General features: G+C 34.7%; 1 protein-coding gene and 1 long non-coding RNA gene across 9 annotated transcripts in view; one reads left to right on the forward strand and one right to left on the reverse strand.

Annotated features, from left to right (window-relative positions):
- Positions 1–16,513, forward strand: part of LOC134737007 (uncharacterized) — a 69,971-nt gene extending 53,458 nt beyond the window's left edge. The window contains exons 2-4 of the long non-coding RNA XR_010121523.1: positions 9,194–9,266; positions 10,515–10,682; positions 16,400–16,513. This is a non-coding gene — a long non-coding RNA (uncharacterized lncRNA). The remainder of the gene's footprint in view (positions 1–9,193; positions 9,267–10,514; positions 10,683–16,399) is intronic.
- Positions 1–16,907, reverse strand: part of FAR1 (fatty acyl-CoA reductase 1) — a 63,144-nt gene that overhangs the window by 4,135 nt on the left and 42,102 nt on the right. For 4 of the 8 annotated variants that reach the window (XM_055282360.2, XM_063641962.1, XM_055282358.2 and 1 more), the window contains 6 exons: positions 16,678–16,722; positions 16,440–16,558; positions 15,457–15,524; positions 13,809–13,980; positions 6,643–6,772; positions 906–1,033 (listed from right to left, as the gene is read on the reverse strand). In XM_055282360.2, the coding sequence (XP_055138335.1) occupies positions 906–1,033; positions 6,643–6,772; positions 13,809–13,980; positions 15,457–15,524; positions 16,440–16,558; positions 16,678–16,722 (662 nt within the window). Of the gene's footprint in view, positions 1–905; positions 1,034–6,642; positions 6,773–13,808; positions 13,981–15,456; positions 15,525–16,430; positions 16,559–16,677; positions 16,723–16,907 lie in introns of all 8 variants that reach the window. The other 4 variants (XM_063641964.1, XM_063641966.1, XM_063641965.1 and 1 more) reach the window with 3 other exon arrangements.

The raw sequence follows: 16,907 nt of genomic DNA on the forward strand, positions 1-16,907 counted from the left end.
ACTCTCATGTTTCAAAAAATGTTGATGTTTCTGATGGTGTTTGAAAGAAATACAAACCTTTAGATATGTAATAATGTTACATAAATTATACTGACTTCAGCAGACAGTGCAAGATAGGACTGCAATGTAAGAAAAATGATGTAGAGAAAAGAGCTTCGAATATGGAGTCAAAGATCAATATTCTAGTTTGCTTTGCCACTCAATACAATATGGCCTAGGCAAATACAACTTTCCTAAGCCTCAATTTCCTCATCTGTAGAGCTGGCTGCCCTGCAAAGTCTCATAGAGTTATGAGGCATGAGAGGGATAATAATGTGAAAGTCTTAAAAAGTGTCATGAAAGTCATATTAAAAAGCACTACTAATGTAAGAGATTACCATTAAAAATTATCTGCATCTTTGAATGCTGGATTACCAGTGATTTTTCCTCTATTTTCTGAGTATTTTAAAAAACCAGTGTGTTACTCGTATAAAGAGATAAAGATATAGCTCTATTTTATATAAGAAAAAATATTCTATGCCGAATAATGTATTCTCTTCTCTTCCTCCAAAGATTATTGAGGATTAAAATAAAAACACAAACCTTTAAAATAGATTATCTAAACTATCTTTCTTCTAATATCTTTACTTTTTAAGTAGCAATATAAATAAAGATAATAGTAATTTCTGAAACTCAATTCCACCTGAACTTCATACTAAGAAAGACATAAACTGATGAAGACAGTAAGTTTCAACAATCTTAGGCTAAAGTAATACTACCATAGTTCCAGTCCAAAGGTAAGTACTTTTCCTAAATATAATAAATTATTAGCAATATCTTTTATTCAATATACCAGTTTACCAAAAAAATTGTGGAATATTTCATAAGGAAGACAAGCAGCAATCAAATCCATGCATCAAACTCACTTGTTCAGATGTTTTCTGGCTGCAGGGAGGCCAGACATTTCTTCATTCAATACGTACTTCTTAGTTCCCAAGCAGTAGTTCTCTATATATTCTGCCCAATGTAACTGCCGTACATCAATATTGAAGGTCTACATTAACAAAAAAATTACTGATTATTTTCTTGGCTAATTTTTCTCACAACCAGTCAGAAATTCACACTTTTTCTAAAGGCCAGTTCCAAGTGACATAATTACAAAATTCTTAAATACAGAATTAACTTCTGAAATCTTACTGCTAGTCACAGAAAAGTTTGTATTCCTAGTTCATACCATCCATTAAACATGGAAACATTTGAGAAGATAATCTGGAAACTAATGTCAGCATTTAAAGAGAAGTAGGTTAAATATAAGAAAAAAGCCCGGGCGATTTTGCTAAACAAAGAAAAAAAAGACAAAATTATATTGTCCAAATAGATCTATGTATTCCTCACTACTTTATGCATGTACTGATACATTTCCAGTTCCTTTCTATGTGCAGTCTCTTCTCTCTTCCTGTACATCATGCCTACTGAACAGACTAATTTTCCTGGAGAAGACTTCTGACATCAAGAGGCATTATGAAAACAACATCTCTGACATCAAAATATGTTATGAAAGCTGGCTAACGAGTTTGGATAACAGTAATTAGATTATTTGATGAAAAGGATAGGTAAATCCAGAAAAGAAAGCCTTCAGGAATGTTATGGCAAAGTAAGAGGGCTATGCATTGCTCAGTGCTCCTTAGCATATAACCAGATAATTTTTTGGAGTTACAAAGGTATTATTCAGTATATACCATCACTTATCTAAAAATAGCCAATTCTAGGAAGGGAAACCTACTATAAAAAATTCAGTAAAACATTAAAATGCAGTAACTCTGCATTAAAATGAAGACTTAGGAAACATTTTGAGAAGGTATATGTGTATGTTATTGGGAATCCCATAAGAACAGTTATTAAAAAAAAATAGAAGCAGTATCTGAGAAGACAATGCCTGGAAATTTTCCCAAAAATAAGAAACCAAGTCACGAATTCAAAACACAAATACAACTCCCACTCCCCCCATCCCTGCCCCGACACACATCTAGGCATATGAGAGTCAGAAAAAGGTCCTACAGATTACCTCCAAAAGAACAACTATTAGACTGTAAGTTGACTTCTCAACAGAAGCAATGAAAGCCAAAAGACAGAGATGTTTTCCAAGTACTCAATGAAAATAAGTGCTAAGATAAAACTCTATGCCAGTGTAAATATCCTTGAAAAATAAAGGTGAAATAAAGATATTTCCAGAGAATAAAACCTGAGACAATCTGACATCAGCAGAAAACCCATGCTAGAGAAAGTAAACTTAAGGACATTCTTTAGGCAGGAGAATGATTCTAGATTTAAGTCTGGGGATAGAGGAAGAAATAAAGAGCAATAAAAGGACAGTTACGCTGGTAAATCTGTATGAATATTTATTGCATAAGCTGCAATAAAAATACTGGCTTGTGTGGCTTAATATATATATATATAGAATTAAAACATGCATTATGGCCGAAACCGCAATTACTTTCGCACTAACCTAATAACAATAACAGATACATGCTGATCCTTCACTATCAGAGAAGGATAAAAGTATCAATTTATATTAGACCTTGCTAAATTAAAGGATATTGTAATCTCTAGAGTAACCTACTAAACCAAAAAGGAACATAATTCTATGTAACACATATAGATGGGAAAATATTAAATTATTCAAAATATAATCTAAAGGGCAGCAAAAAAAAAAAACTTAAAACCAGCGTGACAAATACAAAGCACTACTAGTCAGACTAAATCTAAAATGATAGGAATTACATAGGGGTTAAGTTCTCCAATTAAAGGTCAAAAATTGTCAGACTGAAAAACAACTATATGCTGCTTACAACTAACTATATGCTGCTTACAAAAGACATATCTAAAAGATAAGATACAAAATGATTGAAAATAAAATGGAGAAACATACACCATATAGTTTTACCAGCAATGTGTAAGGATGCTGATTTGTCCAGGGACTCACCAGAGTACATTGTCCAAGTCTGCATTTTTGTAAATTTGATAAATAGTAAATAATATCCCAGTCTAACTTTAGTCTGCATTTCCACTGAGTAAAGCTGAGTATCTTTTCAAATACTTGGGAATCATTTTCTGTAAACTGTTCATCTCTCTAATCTATTTTCCAATAGGATTTTTTTTTTGTTTTACTATTTTTAAATAAACATTTTATGTACTAGGGAATGTATACTAAAATCATTTTGTTATACCACTATTTATCAACTAAGCGGCTAAAATTAAAAATCAAAATTAAAAGGCCAAGTGTTACGGAGGATGTGGATTAACAGGAACTCTCATACACTGTCCTTTGGAACGTAAACTGATATAACCACTTTGGAAAACTGCCATTACCTGGTAAACTGAACGTATGAATGCCCTATGCTATCCTATTTCTAGGTATATACCTTACACAAATGTGTACATACAGACATAAAGAATGTTCATAGGATAATTATTCCTAATAGCCAGAAACTGGAAATAACTCAAATGTCTATCAACAGAAGAATGAAAAAATACTGTATAATACCATTTATGTAAAGTCAAAAATAGGTAAAACTAATATTTAGTGCTAGAATTCAAGAGTTGTTCCCTCTGGGAAGACAGAGGTAGTGATTAGGTGCATTAGTCTATTCTCGCATCCCTACAAAGAACTACCTGAGAATGGGTAATTTGTAAAGATAAAAAGGTTTAATTGACTCATGGTTCTGCAGGGAGTACAGGCTTCTGTTTCTGTACCCACCTGTGCCTCTTGGGCACTTTTAATATGGCTAGCTCAATATGAAAAAATAGAAAGTAAAATATCCTTTAAATAATTTTTAGGTTTTTGATATGTTCAAACAATATTTTTTATTATATATTAGGTTAAATAAAACATTTTGAAAATTAAAAAAATAAGTGGGAAGAGATAGGAAGCTGGCACTGGATGAAAAAAATTCTTGAGAAACTCTAATGAACCAGATCTACAGTCTTTTTTTTTTTTATTTTTATTTTTGAGGCGGAGTTTCACTCTGTTGCCCAGGCTGGAGTGCAGAGACACAATCTTGGCTCCCTGCAACCTCTGCCTCCTAGGCTCAATCCATCCTCCCACCCCAGCCTCCCAAGTAGTTGGGACTACAGGCATGCGCCACCACGCCTGGCTACTTTTTTTTTTTTTTTTTTTTTGTAGAGAGAGGGTCTCACTTTGTTGCCCAGGCTGGTCTCGAACTCCTGAGCTCAAGTTATCCGCTGGCCTCCCAAAGTGCTGGGATTACAGGTGTGAGCCACCATGCCCGGCCCCTACTGTTTATTTAAGGCCTACATTAATCTGAGTTGTGCTAAAAACCTAATCAGATATTTTAAAGGGGCCCTGGCTTATAAATGCCAGCTAGCTAATTAACTAGGCTACTGGTAGAAGCAAAGGCAAATCCTTATCAGAAAACTGCAATTTCAATCCTGGCCTCAAAAAAATTCTCACCCTCAAAGAATATAAATTTATAGTCAAACAAATATTTTTTTTAAAAATTAGATGCCATGGGTGAGACCTAGCTCAAGCAATAGATGGCAGAATCAGATGCTGCAAATCATCTGGAAGCTTAAATTATCAGAAGCAGAATGTAAAACAATTATATTTAATATGTTTCAAGAAAAAGTTCTAGAGACTGTTTAAGAAACATAAGATCTGAAAAATAAATTATACTTTCTAAAACTGAAAATAAAACAACTAAAACTCTAAATTCAATTGGATAGTTTAGATACAGCTGGCAGACTGTCACAGAATCTTAAATTATCTAGAGTTTAGCCCAGAAACACAGAGATACAAAATATGAAATTAAGGTTAAAAGATTTGGAGGACAGAATAATCTTACACTAGGAATTTTGGAAGACAATATAAGAATAGTGAAGAGGTAATATTTGAAGAAACACTGGCTAAGTATTTCTCTGAATTGCTTAAACACACCAAACTTCAGATTCAGAAAGCCCAATCCAATCTAGGTAAATTTTTCAAAATTACACCCACTTTCATAGTGATACTTGCCAAGCGGCAAACATAAAGAGAAAATGGAAGACAAGCCAGGAATAACAGATCACCTATAAAGAAGAGCCAACTGCTGACTTTTCAACAGCAAAAATGTAAGACAGAATATAAATAAAAGTTTTTTTTGTTTGTTTGTTTTTTGAAAGACTGTCACTCTATTGTTCAAGCTGGAGTGCAATGATGAGATCACATCTCACTGCAGCCTTGACCTCCTGGGCTCAACTGATCCTCCCACCTCAGCCTCCTGAGTAGCTGGGACTACAGGCACATATCACCATGCCTGTCTCATTTTTTTTTACTTTTGTGGAGATGAGTCTCGCTATGTTGCCCAGGCTGGTCTCGAACTCCTGGCCTCAAGCCATCCTTCCACCTCAGCCTCCAAAGTATTGGGATATAGGCATGAGCTACTAGGCCCAGCAAAAAAGTTCTTTAACATGCTGAAATCATGTTCCAAAACCAAGGGTGAAACAACACACATATCAGACAATCAAAAACTCAGAATTCACTATAAAACAGATTCCCTAGTAAAACGTATTCTAGGTATGCTGAATATATTTCAGGCAGAAAGAAGATCATAAGGAGAAAATCTGAAAGCACAGACACTGGTATACATATATACATATTTATATATATATATATATATAGAGAGAGAGAGAGAGAGATCTAAATAAAAACTAAATGAACAAAAGAGTATCTCAACATGGGGTTTAAATAGAGAACTGTGCCGGGTGTGGTGGCTCACGCCTGTAATTCCAGCACTTGGGGAGGCTGAGGAGGGCAGATCACCTGAGGTCAAGAGTTCCAGACCAGCCTGGCTAACATGGTGAAACCCCGTCTCTACTAAAAATACAAAAATTAGCTGTGTGTGATGGCATGTGCCTGTAATCCCAGCTACTTGGGAGGCTGAGGCAGGAGAATTGCTTGAACCCGAGAGGCAGAGGTTGCAGTGAGCCAAGATTGTGCCATTGTACTCCAGCCTGGGCACAGAACAAAGCTCCATCTCAAAAAAAAAAAAAAGAAAAAAAAATTAGAGAACTGAAGTAATGTATTAATACAACCATTTTAAGTGAGTGGGAGTGGTAATCACAACTAAAACATTTTAAGGTTCTAAATATTATTAATATTAAGGAGGCTATGAATATTGCTTAACTTAGTCTGTGTTAGATATACATGTTAAAACATCTAGAGTAAGCCCAAAAAGAACAATACACAAAGAATTTAAGTTCCAAACTAACAAAGGGCAAAATGTGGAATAACAAAAAGTAAAAGAGTTTATAAAAAACAATTTCTTAGAGAAGTTTTTTCTCAAAACTCAGAGAAAACAAAGCGTTTGAAAGAAAAACACATAAAGATAAAATTCTCTCTGAAACCAACATTAAGGAAAAAAAAGAATCAACATTTCAATCATGCTTTGAAAATACCTTTGCCACTCTAAAATACTTACACTAGAAATGTTAAGATACAGCAATTTTATTTCACCACTAACAATTATGACTAAAGCTTTATGAGAGACTATAAATAATGGCTTTCTTGTTGCATAATAGCTGTGGAAAATATTTCTCAGGTTGCTAATAGTTCTGTAATTAGTGTGCTACTTATTTTCTAATATAAAACAGAAAATCCTTGCTTGCCTTTTTATCTTCAGGGTTTAGTTGATTCATTAACATATTGACATTGTCAGTATTCCAAACCCAAGAATTACTTGTGAAATATTCAAGAAACACCATAGCTTTGTGAAGACGAGTTATTGTTTTCATCATCCTGTATTGTAAGAAAAATTGACAGATTCATATTTTGTACAGATGAGGAAAAATCCTATCACCACCCAGGGTGCAAGTTTCCCCCTATAATATAGACATTAGTATTAAAATTATAACATTTAATCATTAAGTGTACCAAATCAGCAGGGAATAAGACTATTTCTGCATCTTGGATGAATAATTTATAAATCCAAAAGGAAAATAAATTTTTTTTGAAAGCAGCAGCAAATGCATTTAATACCACCTAAACAGAGTTCTGCTGATAAACAGAATTAACTCTCAAAGGGTATACAATACTCTTAAATTTTCTACATAAAATACTAAGCAAATGAATGGATTCAATTAATATTTCCTTGCTTTCTATTCCTTAAACTACATTTTAATTCACAGCTGCATTTGCTAAGATTTCCTGTGAATTCATAACATACTGTGTTATATTTATAATTCCAACTCTTCAGCACTGCTGAAGCAAAGAATACAGAAATATTCGTTTGCCACATAGTCAACTCTATTCATTTAAAAAAACAAAACAACTTTTCTTTAACAATGATTGGCGCCACTCTTGATCATCTGGATGTGCTGTGAAATCAATGACTCATGCTGAAAACTATCTGAAATAGATATCCACTCACCTCCCCATACCCCAATACTCATCTTTATAGAAATAAAGGAGTGTGACACTCTTTTTAAAGTGTGTCTTTAAAGAAAGAGTGTGATTCTTTGTTTTTAAAAGTACAAGGAGCTTTAATCTTTAAATCTGTCATTTTATATATCATGGCTCACTGTAAGTCACTGATATCATAACACTAACTTGAGCAGTAACATCTACACAATAATATTTATGATAAGTAGGGAAAGGGAAGAAAGAACTTTTTGAAACAAAACAAACACCAAAAAAATGCCAACTTCTGTGAACAGAAAAATAGTTTGTGGAGAAGTACTTTTTAAAGATTTCATTTATATTATAATAACGATTAGGATTATATGTATCATATAGTTTAGACAGTCTCAAAATTAGGGGTTTTAGAAATGGGGGGGGCATGGAGGGAAATTACATTAGAAATAAGGAGAAAAAAATCAAAGTATCATTAGCTAAGCAATTCTGGTAACACATTCAATACATTTAGAAATAAACTCTGAATCCAGAATACTGGAAGAAAATGAAGCAATATAAACTATGTAAACAAAAACTATATTTCATCCAATAAAGTAATTTCAAAATAAAATCTCAATTAAACACAAAATGAATTATCAAGCATCAAAGGCCATTTCTGGACAGGGATAGTTCTGTAGATAAAAAGCATCTGAGGGGGACAAACACATGCTGCTCTTAGAAAAGATTAGGTGATTATTTTTTTCTAAACAAAAAAATACAACAACTGTCACTAAATTAGTACATACTATCATGCCAGTTTAGCATACTTAAATCTCTCACACACACACAGCTAACACGGTTTTCCTATACATACCTTATTAAAAAGTTTTTCTTAACTCTTGTTCACTGATAATTCTCTCACCTAATCTTATCTTCAGATTCATTCAAGTGACACAATCACCCTAACATTAATCAGTAATTCAGCCATTCAAAAAATAATTGCAATAGAAATTGGGGAGGGGGAAGAAATTTGAAAGGCCATATATTTGTGTGTGAAATTTATAGAATATTTATCATGAAACAAAAATACTGGATTGAAAACTATTGGGGAATAAGAAATGTAAAACTTTGCACCATCACTCCTTGGTTAAACATACCTTAGAAAAGATGTTTATGACTACATTGCCAGGTATGTTCTGAATATGTATTTATTGTTTATTATGGCAACTTAAAAAAAATCACAGTCTTTTAGAGTAAGGCAAGATCTTAATGATTATCTAGTCCAGGGTTTCTCAACCTTGGCACTATAAATATTGTGGGTCTGATCATTCTTTCGTGTGGAGGGCTATCTTGCGTGATGTAAGATGCTTGTCACCATCCCTGGCCTCTAGGTGCTGGTAGCAGCCCTCCCCCAGTTGTGATAACTAAAAATACCTGCAAACGTTGTCAAATGTCTCCAGTTGAGAAGTACACAGATTAAAAATAGATATCTGGTTTAGAGAAGTTAAGCTAGATAAAGTTATGCTAGTTAACCAAAACATAAGATCATGGAGCCATTTTTTAAAAAAATGTCAGGTCAGATGCTTATCTAGCTCACATTCAGAATTATTACATAAACAAGTAAACTGGATAAAATGAATGACATGACTGACATCACTTTAATGTAGAATTAGGCATCACAGTAAGGCCCCAATATAAGGTATAAAGTCTATTACTGTGCTCAATAAATTTCTGAACAAATGAAATAATATAAATTATAAGACTTTGTATTTAACATTTATAAAATTGTCTAAGTAAAAAAACCTTTATATTCCTTGTTGCATTCAGATTATAAGCTCCTGGAGGTCAAGGATCTGTCCTGCTTTGATACTTAGAAAGACTCACAAGGCACAAACCTCAGGTAAGAAGACTGTTTCCTTAACATTTCTGATTTAGGAAAGATATTAACTTCCAAAGGTGCCTATGATATTATCTCCCATCCTACATGCCCACCTACAATACAATGTCACCTTGACTGTATTCTCAATGAGAGTTGAAAATAACTTAAAACCAACAGAATGAGGTAGAAGTGACATGATGTGACTTCCAAGGCTAGGTCAGAAAAGGTGTAGAGCTTTCTGTTTTGCTCACTGAATACTCACCCTTGAAGCCTTCAGTCACTGTGTATGCTGTCCAACTCCCCCTGAGGCTGCCATACTGCGAGGAAGCTCAAACTAGTCCATATGGAGAGGCCACATGGAGAGGGTCTGACACTACTGGAGAGAGATGCCCAGCCACCCCAGCTACTCTGTCCCCTTCCCCCCTTTACCACTCACTCCACAGCAAAGCTGCTCCAGTCCCTGTCTGACTACAATCATTTGAAGATCCTGAGCCATTACCATCAAGCTAACCCTTCTAGAATTCCTGACCCACAGATATTGTGACACACAAATAAAACGATTGCTTTAAGACACTAAGTTTGAGGTGACTTGTTATGTAAAACAGATTAACAAATCTCAACACAGGTCTCAATACTGGGAGGGGCTGCTATAATAAAAACCTAAAACATGTGGTACTGGCTTCAGGGTCAAGTGGTAAACAAAATCTGTAAGGCCTGTGAGGTGATCAGTAGTGAAATGTGAAAGGACCAGGAAAACATTATTAATGGAAGCCTTAAAGGGTTTTAACAAAGCTGTTGGTGAGGGCTTGAAGTGAGGACAACAAACTGTCACCTCTGGTTATATGGAATATAGAAAGTGTACTAATAAACTCAGTGATCTAGCCAAAATTTGCTGAAAGAAGGCAAAAGAGGACAAAGATGATCTTAAAAAAAATGAACTACTTGAGTGGAATTTGGAGGAAATGTAAAATGTCAGCCAGGAATTCCTTAAGAAACAGTTTCCGAGCATAGCAGGGTAGGGGAAGATGAATCCTTTGTTAAGACTTTAGAAAGACCTAGGCAGTGCCTTCTAGAACTTTAAGACAGACAAAAGGCACTCTCCAGATCTTAAAGAAATGTGTAACAGAAACTCTTACTGTTCAAAAGGCAGGATCTAAGAGGCAAGGATCTAAGATCTAAAAGTATTGTCCCATAGCAACCTCACAGGGGACCCAAGATAGAGAAGAGCTTGTGTCAAAGAGACTTATGGGTATGGCTTTCGTCTAACAGGTTGGATTCCTTGAAAACAGATAACACCGGAAACCCACACAATTTTTAAGCAATCATGTCAGATTACATGTAAAGGGATAGACAAAAAAAAAAAAAAAGAAGAGACTGCTATATCAAGTGTCAGCAAACCAGGGCCTATATACCAAATCCAGCCCACCACCTGTTTTTGTAAATAAAGTTTTACTGGGACACAATCATGTTCATTCATTTGCCTATTGTCTATGGCTGCTTTCGTTTTTAACAGCAAAGATGAGTAGCTTCCACAAAAACCGCATGTCCTGCTAAACCTAAAATATTTACTATATGGCCCTAATTTACAAGAAGAGCTTGCCAGTTCCTGCCCTGATCCCCTAACCTTTCATGGGCACGAAGCAGGATAAGAAGGCTACTTGGCTGCACACAGAGCCCACAGGCCAGTTTTTATGCATAAGGAAGGATGACTCAGAGGGCAGAGGCAAGAACCTCAGAGAACTCCCAGAGAATAAGACTGAGCTCCTAATCAAGAAATCATCAACACATATCTGACTGCAATTCAGAAATGTTACAGACCAGTGTTTGTTGGGTGCCTCCCAATTTCTCTCTTTTTGAATAAAACTGTCTAAAGCCATTATCCTATGCTTACCATCATTTATGATGGGTGTATGGGCAGTCAGTAACTCGTTGCTTTAGTTCACAGATCAATTCTTGAGGAACTATACTTGAGGAGCTATACTGACAAAATCACTACTAAAGAGCCTCATCCGACAATTGACCAGATTTAGATGACAAAACCGTGGCTTCCAGCTGATGCCACAGGTATCTGGGGCAGTGGTGGGGGTGGGGAGGCGCGAGGGGGAAGGCAGGATGAGGGGGGGAGAAACAACTGTCCTATCCATGTAGAAGAAATATGAATTGTTTTGGCCAGAAGGCTGACTATAGCAGATTGTACTTTCCAAAAATGATGGCAACAATACTCTTCATCTTGACCACTTTCTAAATCCCCTTACTTGGACACAGGGTGGGGAATATCACACACTGGGGGCCTGTCGTGGGGTGGGGGAAGGGGGGAGGGATACCATTAGGAGAAATACCTAATGTAAATGATGAATTAATGGGTGCAGCACACGAGCATGGCACACGTATACATATGTAACAAATATGCACGTTGTGTACATGTACCCTAGAACTTAAAGTATTTTAAAAAAATGTGCTATGTCAGGCACCAAAATAAAATTATGAACATATGAAAAAAAATTTAAGAAGATTTGTGACTCACTTGTGACTAGAAGAATGAGGCAAAAGTGATGCTGCATGACTTCTATGGGTAGCTCAGAAAAGGCAACACAGCTTCCACCTTACTTGCTAAAAGACTTCCCCCTTGAAACCATCAGCTGCTATATAAGAAGTCTAATTCCCCTATCATTAATCCTTGCAAAGAACCATATGGAGAGATCCTTATGACATGACAAAGAGTAACAGCAGTCCCCTTGCTGTTCCACTGCCTCTCTGCCCACCTGCTTCTTTCATCTGATCACAAACACATGAAAGACTCCAAGCCAAAACTGCCCAGTGGATTCTTTCTCAAATTCCTGATCCTGACAGAAATAATTGAAAGAAATAATAAAATGACTGTTGCTGTTTTTAGCCTCTAAGTTTGAGATGACTTGTTATGCAGCAACATCTCCTCTGAAGCATTTAGTAAACTAGCTATTCGCTTATTTTTTTTTAATTTTACTAAGCCCCCTTTCTTTGTGCAAGGTAATGTGATATATTTAACCTGTTTTTTTTTTACTCAGTTTTTACTTTTCTGCCCTAAATTATAACAACCTTATTAATATAAAGAAAGCATGCACTGCCACCATTCATGAATTTACATCTGCTTTTTAGCCATGAAAGAACGCTTCCAATGGCAAGTATTGCATTTTGCAGATCATTCTAGAAAAGTCTGAAAATATTTCTTTACCTGTTCTAAAGTTGTTCAACACCTCTCACATATTTCAATTAGCTAACATATAGGGTTAGAAACATCATGGAAAAGTGAATCCACAGACAATACCTACAAGGAACTCAGATCCTGATACACTGTAACTGGCAGATACCTCACTTTTATTTTTTGAGTAGTTGATGGAAGTTCTGGGATCAGCATCTTCTTTATACAAAAATACTCAAATCCTGAACTCTCCAATCAACGACTCCACTGTAATGCCAAGGTAGTTAAAAAAAAAATTAAGTATTTTAATGGTATATTCCACTGTTAATTGTGTGGTAAAGACGGTAGGAGATCTTTAAGTTTGTGGGATTTCAACAAAAACAAAAAAGAAAGGCAGTAACAACTATAAGAAAACGAAGTTTTCCATTTATTATTAACTTTTTTTTCATAACTATGCCATTCCCAACCTGGAAAATTAGTCAAAAACTGAAATAACCATATTATAAGCTGAATAGGCAGCTGAGTTTCAAGCGATTTTCTAGAAGCATCCTATATTTTTCACATAAAACTGCACCATAAATTTAAAACAAAACGTTTGCCCTTAATCCCCTATACAAACTCATCCCTAGGTTTTTAAGAGGGAGAGAAGGGCTCAATTTCAGCTTACAATAACAATGACAACCATGAGGTAGGACATTTCCTATATTATGGAATTTTGGAGGATGAACGATCCAATATGATGTGATCCATAGTTAGTGTCCCCAAAGATCTCCAAATTCTGAGAAATGTCCTAGCATTCTGATTGTGATTAATCAGGTGAGTAAATCTAAAGGTAAAGCTCATGCTAGTGATTTTTTCATCTCTCCACCAAGCTTCCACCACCTTACCAATACATAGTATATTTACTGCTATTCTTCTTACCGCGGTTTCTGACATGTCAACATGAGTGCAATCGAGCAATAATGCAGACACTCTATGGCTGACACCCTTCCGATAATGATGCGATAGGCTGTTGGAATTAAACTTAAAACTGGGGCACCTGAATACTTGGTTTAAAGGATTCATCTTGAAGGAATAACTTACATAATATCCTGTAGGAAAAATAAGCGTCAAAGCAATTTAAATATTGTTATTCAGAAAGAAACCTAAAGTAAGACCTAGAATTCAATACATGACAATAACTTATCCAAACTTTAAACAAATTAGAGTGACTTACAACACTACCTTTGCTTTTCTGACAAAGTCTAAAATTCAAGCGTCTTCTCATTCACAAAAGGCTATTAAGCCTTATCATAAGCTAAACAAATACAGAGTTAATATGCATTTTAGTGTAAGCATGGGTTGTTTAACAGAGGAACAGATAAGACAGAGCTAGTCACCATTACCTTGGGCTTCTTCCAGTCATCCTGAGGTAGATATCATACAGGAATGCTGGGGCTTTATGGCTTACAGCAATCCAGTAATGATATAAAAGATGATTGGAGGTTAGATTTACATTGGGCCGTCTGAAGGCCTGTTCGAGAGGATTCCTCTTGAAAGTGGAAATTACATGGTACTCTGAAGAAGAAAAGTTGCGTAACAGCTTTGATAATAACCATGTAATGAAGTTTTGAAAAAAAAAAAATCATGTTTTTACAATGCAAAATATTTTACCAAAGATGTCAGAGTGCGTACATTTAAAAAACAAACTTTTCTACTCTCTAGTAGCTAAGAGAATATGGTTATTAGACTGCTAAACTCAAGTGGTTTTATAACTGCCACTATTTATGAATTTTAGATGAATGAATTTTTGCTAAAATTCACTCTTAAAATCCTTTTCATGTTTTATCTATGTCAGTTTAGTGTCACTTTCTATATTTCACCTCTCAACGATAGCTTCTTCCTTTCTGTTCCTCTTTCCAGACTCTTATTACTGTACTTACTTAGAAAAGAAAAGGAAAATAATCATCCTTTGCTTAAGATGCTCAAATTAACATACATTAACAGGCTTAAAACAACCCAAAATTAACTTCTGTTGTAATTTATATAGGCTGTGTAATGTCAACACAATCAAACCTAGTATCATCTATATTAATACTTTACTGGAAATGTATATGGAGATAGTCACTAAAATATAATGCTCAATTTTAGCTTTTACTAAACTTTACAACACAATAAAAGATTACCAAAAAACCTAACTCATTAAAAATGTTTAAATATTCTTAAAAGAATACTGAAAATAATTATCATAAAGTTAAAATCACCTTAGATTTTATCTTTTTCTTATATGCTCTAAAGGTCAATTTTACACTGAAATAAAAATGCCACAGAAAAATCCTAGGACAAATGTCATAAAAAATTTACATTGAAATCAAAATTGTTCTGCAGGGGTAATTAATCAATTAGAGGTTAAATAAGACCTCTCACTAAATCAATGCCAAAAAAATTTTACTTTAAATTTGAACTCATCAACCAACAATTTAAAAATGACTCAATTTCAATGGGTTTTAACTATTCCTATTTAAGTTATACTATTCCTATAGAACTAGGAACATGTACATCTGCTGTGAATCCATGAATTTAAATAGATTAATAAAGGTTAATAGAAAATATTCTGGCAAACTGTATCCTACTTCCTAACTCCTTCATTTATTACTCTGGGTACCACTTGATATACCACCTCTTGTAAGAAGTGATACTGCCTATGGATAGGCAACATCAAGACCGAGGGTGCTCACAAGGGAGAAAAAAAGCACTGTTCCCATGCCATAGGTATCTACGAGGGCTACTGCAGACGGCAGCAGAAAAACAGCAAGGCTTAGACAAGGGTAGGGTGGGTGGGTAAGAATAGACAGCAGGATATTTTTAAATTTGTTTAAAACAAATTAAGGACCACAAGGTAGTATTGGTAGATAATACTTCTAAGACAACGAGTAAGAACAAATTGGTAACTCAGTGGCCTTAATGCCTCATAGGTATTCTAACATTAAAACTTCAGGGAACTTGGTTCTTTAAGATTTATTCTAACATTCAAAAACACAGGTAAAATCATACCAACTTCACCCCAGTGGAAAGGATTAGTGCTGCCTGTTGTACAATTATACACCATGATGTTTCTTGGTCTGCAAAGACAAAGATGAAACCAATTAATCATAATAAGAGGCCAAACATATCCAATCTAAGTCCTACATAGTATTCAAGAAGACATGAGGATGATGGGCACCTTTTCTATACTAATTATTTTTTTTAACTTATCCTTAAAGGATTAGTTTTTACTTGAATGACTATTTACAACTACCCTTTCTTCTTTCCCTACCAAAAATTACTTATTTTAAAAAATACAGACTTTTTTTCTTTCACATTTTTCCTCCTTATATTAGCAAGAATGTCTATTTTTAAACACGAGGAAAACAACAAACGACCTCAGCTCTTCTTGTCTCATTTTCAGAGGATCTAGCTGAAAAAAAATTATGGACTAAGTTTCCTTTTGCGAGAAACAACATATTCATATAATCCTCTCTCTCTTTTTTCAGGACAGAAAATACTGATGATCAAAAATAAGGGTAGTTTACTACCTAGAAAAAAAAAGTTATTGGGAAGTTTAAAGTTTAAGTGTTACCTGTAAATGCTACTATTATCTTTTAAAGGAAAGATGCTCATGGGCTGCTCTGGTGTACCATGTTTAATATATGTAAACCATATTCTGTGAATTTCAGCTCTTTATATATACACCAAGTTTTAGTTTGGATTAAAAAATCATCCTTAGGGAGGGTATTTTTTTTTTTTCGTTTTTAACCTCTAGTGAACTTGTCTATCCTGTAAGTAATACATGAGCATTAACATTAATTCTTCATTACTACTGATAGGAGCACTTGCTATCATCTGTGATAATACCAACTCTTGGAGTTGGCAGTGATATTGCCTAAATATTGGTATGGCAATATCTGGATAGAGGGATTAATTAACATTACTCAATAGCTATGTCTTCCCTTTTCAGTTACTATACATTTAATAAGCGACATTGTCACCTCATATACCTATTAACTCCGGAATACCAGGCTGCCGCAAGACTCATGTTGACAACTACATCTACAGGAACAAGATCTGCAAGGGCATTGTTGGAGGCACGTATTGTTCGAAGAATTCCTTTCCCTGCCTTTGTTGAAATTAAAAACAACACCTTAAGATATATAAGCCATAGTGTATATATATTTAAAGATATACAAAAAGCAGGAAAATGTATAGAATATTAAATAAATCAAAAAGTTTACTTACCGCAATAAAGAGACCACTTGGTCCATTAAAGTTATCAATCCATCCCTAATACCAAAAATTTTAAAAGGGGGAGAAGCTTAGAAACATTATGAAGCTAGAGATTTATTATTTGAACTCTACAACCCCAAATATATACTTGGTAGCTGTCTTCTAAAAACTAAAAAACAGACTAGATTCAGGCCAGACTATTTCTACCAGTCCCAAACAGAAGCAGTCTTCCTCTGGGATCA

The sequence above is a fragment of the Symphalangus syndactylus genome, chromosome 6, assembly GCF_028878055.3.
Source record: "Symphalangus syndactylus isolate Jambi chromosome 6, NHGRI_mSymSyn1-v2.1_pri, whole genome shotgun sequence".
NCBI lineage: Eukaryota > Metazoa > Chordata > Mammalia > Primates > Hylobatidae > Symphalangus > Symphalangus syndactylus.